Genomic DNA, 8,955 nt, shown 5'->3' with positions numbered 1-8,955 from the left:
GAACATTAAATACAAAATAATATAAATAAAAATCAACACAATTTGTTCAATATTTATATATCTCCTTTATAAAACCTTATCACATAATACAATAAATACAAAATTTACTTTATACAACTCTTTTTTCCATATATGTCTCCACTTCATTTTTGGCAGACAGTATAGAATCATTAACCGAAACCCCATCAAAAGAAGACCCACAAACAGACAAACACAAATTATGATCCTTAATATAATTCCTTATACGCTGAACCCGATCATTATGCCCCACCAAATACTGGGGAATACAATCATCCAAAACATTAACAAAATATCTCGAAGGCAGAGCTTTAAGTTTCAAAATACTCGTTGTGTGCGCCTCTGCAACCGTGTATAACAAATCATTTGTCGGATACAATCCAAAATATTTCCTAAACCATCTACCACCCAGCATCACGGTTAAAATAGTTTTACCAGGTGTTGGGACACGACAACTATCGAATATGACACCGAGTATTGGAAGGTTTTCTTGTGGAGGCACTAAGAAGCCAAAACCTTTCTCATTTATAACCTCGCAATCGTATTCTAGATTTACAACAGCAATAGAGACGAAAGGGATTTGTTTAAGTTCTTGTGATAATTGTGGGTGCTGATCACCTAGTAGTACGGCTAAACGGTTTGCTGGTAAAGAGCTGATGATATGATCTGTTTTTATTTCTGTGTCACCATTGACAACAATTTTTGCTGAATTAGGTAGGAATTCTAGTTGTGTGATATTTGCTTTTAAACTTATTTCAGTGTTTTTAGCTTTAACATGCTCGCATAAAGCTTTAGGCAACATTTCTAAACCGCCTTTTAAAGAATACAAACTCCACTTTTCCTCACGAGCCTTTTTTATCAACTCATTATCCACTTTGTCTTTATTTTTATCAAACTTCAACATATCTAAAAGCATACCTTTGATTATACCTCCATGCTTTTGTTCATTTTGAAACATATCTTTCATAATTAGTTTAACGCTGATTTCTTTAGCATCACCTCCACAAATACCACAAATCAAAGGACTTATTGCAAAGTCTGCAACTTCTTTACCAAAACGTCTTTTTGCAAAATCATATATAGACTCATCATTTTTTCTGTTAACCTTTGATGGTGTCACAAATTCTGTCCATAAAGAGTAAATCAAAGGCTTTGTGAACGGTTCTTGTTTACGGAATAGATATAACAAACTCGAAGGCAACTTATGAAGTTTCTTATTGACATAAATCATACGATTACGAGATACCGGGTCGGTTGATTTAGTCGGCATAATCAGGTGGGTGATATTTAGTTCTTGTAAGAGTTTCAAAGTGTTTTTACCAGATATGCCAGATGGTCTGAGGGTTCTTGGACCTACAAATCAAACTTAGTTAACAATAGAAATAAAAATAGTTGTGTTAGAAATAAAAATACATGTGGTTATACCGTGTTCAAAAATAAAATCATCGTGTATATTCGATCTAATCCAGCCTCCGACTCTTTGAGATGCTTCTAAGACTTGCACTTTATTTATTTTATTCCTGGTCAAGTAATAAGCGGCTGATAAGCCGCTTATACCACCACCTAACACTACAGGCATAGTATATAAATATATTTACACTTTTCAAGTCATTCTAATTATAAAATTGGTTTATAAAATTTTCAAAACATTTGTGTTTTGACATTTTGCAACAGGTGACAGTTGGGCAACAATGGCGGATGACAGTTTTCACTGACTGATTTGACTCGTTATAATTTGAATTTAAAGTAAATAAACTACATAAATATATATGTATACAGTAAACTAGGTGTAAGTGATAATCTGCATTAAGGTAAATAGAAATATGAATAAATATATGTATTTATGTATTTATAAAAAAATCTCTTGGTTGATACTTGGTTTGGTATGAAGTTGTATGTTATTGAAAACTATATTTAAATACATGCTTATTTGTCTATGTTTAACAAAATATAATTTTTAAGTATACGTGTGGCTAGTAGAATCACAACTTGCTTTAAGACAAAATACCATTTACACTTAATTGATTTATTAGACTCTATAACAAAATAAATAATTGTTTAAAATATTATTGACAGGTGACAGTTGCACAACAATGGCAGATTTCACTGACTGATTTGACTCGTTATATTTCGAATTAAAAGTAAAGAATAAACTACATAAATATATATGTTTATTGTAAACTAGGTGTAAGTGATAATTTGCCTCAAGATAAATATAAATATGAACAAAAATATGTATTTATAAAAAAATATTTTGATTGATACTTGGTTTGGTATGAAGTTGTATTTAACAACATGCTTATTTGTCTATGTTTAGCAAAATATAATTATTAAGTATACGTTTGGCTAGTAGAATTAAACTTGCTTTAAGACAAAATAACATTTGCACTTAATTGATTTATTAGACTCTATAACAAAATAATTAATTGTTTAAAATATTATTGACAGGTCACAGTTGCGCAACAATGGCGGATGACAGCTTTCACTGACTGATTTGACTCGTTATATTTGGAATTAAAAGTAAATAAATTACCTAAATATATATTTATATTGTAAACTAGGTGTAAGTGTTAATCTGCCTTAAGGTAAATAGAAATATGAACAAAAATATGTATTTATGAAAAAAATCTTTTCGTTGATCCTTGGTTTGGCATGAAGTTGTATGCTTTTGAAAATTATATTTAACAAAACATAATTTTAAAGTATACCTGGTTGCTAGTAACTTTAAAGCTAAATACCACTTGCACCTAAATTTTTATTAATTTATTTTCATTTATTTAGTTCTATAATAAACTAAATCATTGTTTAAAATATTATTATTATTATTATTAAACTTTACCCTGACAGCTAACGATTCAAAATGGCTTCCGTTCACCTTCTGTCACAAAAAAGAGTCCTTTATCCTTCAAAAATGTCGCAATCTCTTCTCGATCCGGATCTCCGGAAAGTAATACAGGACACAACAGCCATCAGAACAATATACACATCGACTTTAAAACATCTAAACAGTTTAAAAACCGACAACCAAACTTTGCGCAACGAACTAGAATCATCGCGCCAGGACGCAAAACAATTACGAAACCGCTCATTAAAATTTATTAACATCATAACAAATTTGAAAGATAACGTATCGAGTTTAGAAAAATTGATTAAATCCCGAGATGAAGAACTTGTAGAGTTAAAATCGAAGTTGGAAAGTGCTTCAGGGATTGAGAATAAACATCAGGAGGTTGTGGATAAATATGAAAAGGTTATTAGTGATTTGAAAAATGAACGCGACAAAGAAATGGCGGCGTTGAAGAATGAAATGGAGACGAAAATGCAGGATGCTGCTGTTGATTTGGAAGTAACAAAGGCTACGAGTTTTGCACAAGTTAGCGATTTGGCGGAAAAATTGGAGGAATTGAAGGCCGTCGAAAGCAGAAAGGTAAGAAATGATAATTTTTAAGGTTATGGATAGACAAAGAAGTTTCTCTCATTTCATTTTGTACGTTAGTAGAGTTCCTTTCTTTCGTATTTTAGTATTTTAGTAGTTTCTTTTTTGTATTTTAGATCGATCGCGAGTAGTGTGTGTATATGCTTTTATTTTATTTGGTTTTCTTCTCATTTTAATTTGATCATTACATTATTTCTCTTATTTCAGTTTGCTCGTCAGTAGAGTCCTTTTCGTTCATCGATATTTTGCTCGTCAGTAGAGTTCCTTTTTCCCACTTTGCTCTTTACTAATACTCTTTACTAATTGTTTATACACTTATTTTATTTTATTCGTCAGTAGAGTCCTTTTTGTTTATCAATATTTGCTTGTCAGTAGAGTCCTTTTCCCTCTTATTTCAGTTTGCTCGTCAGTAGAGTTCCCTTTACCTTTGTTCCCTTTGAATTTGTTTGCATATTTATTTTAATTTGTTTGTTAGTAGAGTCCCTTTTACCCAGCAATATATTGCTCGTCAGTAGAGTCCCTTTTTTTTTTCAATTTGCTCGTCAGTAGAGTTCCCTTTTCCGACCAGCAGAGTCCTTCCTCTTATTGCAATTTGTTAGAATACTTATTTTTTAGTTTGTTCGTTAGTAGAGTCCTTTTTGTTTATCAATATTTGCTCGTCAGTAAAGTTCCTTCTTTCTCTTATTTCAGTTTGCTCACCAGTAGAATTTCTTTTCCGATCAGTAGAGTCCTCTCTCTTATTGCAATTTGTTTGCATACTTATTTTAATTTGTTTGTCAGTAGAGTCCCTTTTGTCCAGCAGTATTTTGCTCGTCAGTAGAGTCCATTTGTCTCTTGATTCAGTTTGCTCGTCTAGAGTTCCCAATTTCGATCACTAGAGACCTCTCTCTTATTGCAATTTGTTTGCAAACTTATTTTTTAGTTTGTTCGTCAGTAGAGTTCTTTTTGCTCATCCATATTTTGCTCGTCAGTAGAGTTCTTTTCCCACTTATTTCAATTTTTGATTCCAAAAAATAGCAACATAATAATAAAGATTTTTTTCCCATCTTGCTCGTCAGTAGAGTTCTTTTTTCCTCTCATTTCAGTTTGCTCGTTAGTAGAGTTTCCTTTTCCTTTCAATTCAGTTTGCTCGTCAGTAGACTTCCTTTTTCCTCTCATTTCAGTTTGATCGCCAGTAGAGTTATTTTTTCCAGGTCTCCTGTTATAAAAGTTGCTTTTTTCTCTTAAGTTACCCTTAGTTATTGTAATCGTCCAAAAACCGAAATTGAAAATTTTTGCATATCTTCACGTTTCAGATGTTTCTGAACATTTTGGCATACCTCAGAAAAAATGGATGTGAGTGTATATATGAATAAAATTTTTCGTCGACGTTTTCGGACGCACGGATCAACCGATTTGAATGATTAAAAAAATATTCGATTCATATTAATGTGCTCATTAGTTTTTGGTAAAGGCAGTTACAGCCGTTTCGGTGATACGGAGCAAGGAGTGCAAAAAATTGAAATCGAGTTTTTGAGAGAACGGAGCATACGATTAGATTTATTCAAAATACATTCGATTCGTAATGATGGAGAGAAGGGGTGATTAGTTTTTGGCAAAGGCAGGTCCAGCCGATTCGGAGATACGAAGCTAAATGTGCAAAAAATTGCAGTTTTTGAGAGAACTAAGCATGCGATTTGAATGATTCAAAAAACCTTGTGCTTGTTGTTGACGAAACGATTGCTTTTGGGTAAAGACTTTTTGTTCTTAATTACCAAAAAATAATTATATTGAATTTCATACTTCGATTATTTCATTATGGTACGGGAAGTTTCAGCAATTTGCCTTAAGGCACGAAGCCATACACCACTAGTTTCTATTCATTCTGTTCGCCAGTAGAGTGCATTTATTTACTATTATTATTATTATTATTATTATTATTATCTAACTATTTCTATTATTGTTATTTTGTTATATTTTATTATTTTTCTAGTATTATTTTATTATTCAGAAATTTTATTTATATTATTTATTAATTTTATTTTTATTATTATTTGCTTATATTTTACACTAAATCATATTACGGATATGATTTTCATGTAAATTTTATCCTTTGCTCTTTTATTTATTTAAATTTATGTTATTATTTATCAATATTACTTGATGTTAATAAATTAGCAGTTGTAATAATTATTGAAATTAAAAAAAAAAAAAGTAGAGTGCATTTTAATTCTATCGACGACTTTAAGACGACTGATTACGTCAGTACTCAAGTAGAGTTATTTGTAACCCACAACCACAGTTTCTATCAATATTGTATGACACATATCTAGTGCCGAAACGTATAAAACAAATAAACAGATCTATTTTTCCCCCAGTCTGCTCAACTAGTCCTCGACTACGAAGAAAAACTCCGTCTATCCCTCGAGCGCCAAGAGTCTCTAAAACAAGAACTATCCGCCGCCCGTGCAGGCTTCACCGCCAACTCGACAATCTACCAGAGAAAAACCATGGAACTCGAGTCTCAAATTCGAGAAATGGAAAAGAACCAGCAAATTTCCAACATGACCATCAACAATAATTCGCATTCATTTTCCATCGATTTCTACGAGAGAAGGATCCAGGAATTAGAAGGTAAGCTGAAGGAGTACGAGGTGAAAGCGTTGGCGACGCAGGAGACTCCGAGGAAAGTTAATAGTGCAGGGGCTGGTGGAAAGTCGGCGACGTGTACTCCTAGGAAAGGTAAAGAGTTTTTGAGTACCAAGGAGGAGAGGCTGCAGTCGCTGGGAGAGAATGTTAGGGTTGTTAAGAGGAGGAAACTTTTTTCGATGAGTGAATATAATTTTTGAATATATATATATATATATATATATATTCATATGTATATAAGTATAAACGAGTTATTTAATATAACTTCATTTTCGTATTTTGAAATATTTGTTTTTGTTACATTTATATATCTTATATATATTAAGTATATATCATTAAGTTTGTTTACAATAAATCCTAAAAATTAATTTAAAAAAATAGTAAGTTTTTAGTTGTTTAATCTAGACGTTTTGGATACTATATACGTTCCATCATTAGGCTTTATTTAGTCAAAAACAATTTTTTTATATGAAACAATATTGTTGGGTAACTGATATAAATAAATTGTTTTAATATAAAGCCATATTTTTTTCAAGTTAAAACGAGTCGGTAATTTTTAATTATGCTAATCCGGTAGTTAGGGAAGAAAGCTAAAAAATTTAATGATGTTAATATAACAAATACGATTTAAGAATGTAATAAAAATCTGTTTTTTTGAATGAGATTTTTTTAAAATCAGAATTACTTACTAAGAATTTCATTATTCCGTTATATGCTCATTTTATTGTTATATTATATCTTATATTTTTGGATCTGGGTTTTTTCAGCTTCCAAAATTAATATAAAATTTTGTTCAATTTTTTTCATAACTATTTAAAAATAATTAGCAATTACTACAAGTAGTCAAGAAGTTCTTTTTCATAATTTTTGTTGATTTTCGTAAAATTGAAAATAGAAATTTAAAATTGGAGGGTGGTAGGCTATTTTAACTTGCCTTTCTTATATAAGCATACTAGTTGTAAATAACATTTTCAAATATTTGATGGGTACAAATTCCGAGACATAGATCTAAATCCTGACAAACATTGATTTTAGAAAAATCAGGGACACAAGGGTGGAATTCTGGGATTGTCCCGGCGAAACCGAGACCTTACTGAAGATGGGACATGTGTAATTCCGAAACGTCGAGAATAAACAACTAACTTAAACTAAACCATCTTAGTGTAAACTCACTGTTTTTATGTATTTTCTGGTTTACTGTTCAAAAATAAACAACAAATTTGTGAGTCAGTAGTTTTTTTTTTACTCTCATGTCGAGTATCATTTTGCTTGTCAGTAGAGTCCTTTTTAGTAGAATTGTTGTTAGTCTAGTGTCGAGTTTTAGTTTGCTAGCCAGTAGAGTCCTTTTTTGTATTTTATACGATTGCAAGTCAGTAGAGTTCTTTTTTTACTCTCGTGCCGCACTTTGCTTGTCAGTAGAGTCCTTTTTTATATTTACTTCGTTGCTATTTAATTTGTAAGAAAGTAGAATTGTCTTTTTGCTCTCGTGTTGATTAGCAGTTTGCTTGTCAGTAGTCATATTTAATTTGCTAGACAGAGTTCTTTTTTTGCTTTCGTGTCGATTATAAATTTGCTTGTCAGTAGAGTCCTTTTCTGTATTTTGTACGTTGTAAGACAGTAAAGTTTTCTTTTTTCTTCCGTGATGAAATTTAATTTGCTTGTCAGTAGAGTCCTTTTTTGTATTTTATTCCTTGTTATTTGATTTCATAGTCAGTTGAGTTCTTTTTTTACTCGATTATCGGATTGCTTGTCAGTAAGGTCCTTTTTAGTAAAGTTTGCTAGAGAGTAGAATTGTTTTTAATCTCGCGTCAGTAAAGTCCTATTTTGATATTTGTGCGATTGCCAGTCAGGAAAGTTCTCTTCTTTGCTCATTTAGGCATCACTTTGCTCGTCAGTATAGTCCTTTATATTTAATTTGATACTCAGCAGAGATCTTTTATTACTCTCGTACCAAGTATCACTTTGCTTGTCAGTAGAGTCCTCTTTAGTAGAACTTGCCAGTCAGTAGAATCCTTTTTACACTCGTGTCGATTACCAGTTTGCTTGTCAGTAGAGTCCTTTTTTAATATTTTTTACGTTGCTATTTAATTTTCTAGTCGGTAAAATTCTCCTTTTGTCAGTTAGATTGTCGGCAATAAAATTTGCTTGTCAGTAGAATCCTTTTTAGTCCCATGTCTAGGTCCAGTTTGCTCGTCAGTAGAGTCCCTTTATGTATTTAAGTATTTTCTACATACTTTATTTTGCTTGTCAGTAGAATCCTTTTAAAAGTCGTGACGATATTCAATTTGCCAAAGAATCAAATTGTACATTTATTATGATTGAAAATATTTTGAGTCACAGATGCAAGAAACACAAATTGTAAACACACTTTTTTAACTAATTGTTCATATTTTTACCTTAGTTTTCATGTTTAAAAAAATCCAAAATAAAAATAATTCCCATTTTAATAACCTTAAGAATATATAGTAACCTCAAATAATGCAAATTACTTCAATAAACTTACGTTTCGTTCACGGCATCGATTTTTCATTTGTTTTATTATTTTCACTTTATGCATACAATCAAAGCAATCGTACTCGACTCGAGCGTTACGCTCTTCCGTTGCATTTTCACAGATTAACACTCTAGTCGCGCCTAAAGAAGTTTTACTTTAAAAAAATCAATTTTTTCTCGTAACGTGATGTTTGGTGGCGGAGGGAAGGGGATTATTCTGAATATCCTTGAAAATTCGATCAAGTGATTAATAAACACCCTCTAAAAGTATGTTTTAAGAAGCCGACTATAAGTAAAACGATTACATATATACATAGAAAAAAATTTATTTATAAAAAAAACCATTCAACACTTAAACACCCAGAGGATAGGTTCCGAGA

General features: G+C 31.3%; 1 protein-coding gene across 1 annotated transcript; it reads right to left on the bottom strand.

Annotated features, from left to right (window-relative positions):
* Positions 1-67: 67 nt before the first annotated feature.
* LOC113384745 (protoporphyrinogen oxidase-like) lies at positions 68-1,638 on the bottom strand. The gene is made up of 2 exons (XM_026622507.1): positions 1,444-1,638; positions 68-1,371 (listed from the first exon to the last, which is right to left on the bottom strand). Exons 1-2 carry the CDS (start codon positions 1,595-1,597, stop codon positions 110-112), a joined length of 1,416 nt encoding a protein of 471 aa, XP_026478292.1. The 5' UTR covers positions 1,598-1,638; the 3' UTR covers positions 68-109.
* Positions 1,639-8,955: the final 7,317 nt, after the last annotated feature.

Source organism: Ctenocephalides felis, unplaced genomic scaffold, assembly GCF_003426905.1.
Source record: "Ctenocephalides felis isolate EL2017-DRISC unplaced genomic scaffold, ASM342690v1 CF-g0.4_SCAFFOLD_03571, whole genome shotgun sequence".
In the NCBI taxonomy this organism is placed as follows: Eukaryota; Metazoa; Arthropoda; class Insecta; order Siphonaptera; family Pulicidae; genus Ctenocephalides; species Ctenocephalides felis.
This window is presented reverse-complemented; position numbering and strand designations above follow the sequence as displayed.

What these genes read in the sequence shown, in the direction of transcription:
- LOC113384745 (XM_026622507.1), bottom strand. Translation starts at nt 1,597, where the DNA reads ATGCCTGTAGTGTTAGGTGGTGGTATAAGCGGCTTATCAGCCGCTTAT. An exon ending in TGATTTTATTTTTGAACACG is followed by an intron (nt 1,372 to 1,443) that starts GTATAACCACAT and finishes TTTGATTTGTAG; the next exon opens with GTCCAAGAACCCTCAGACCA.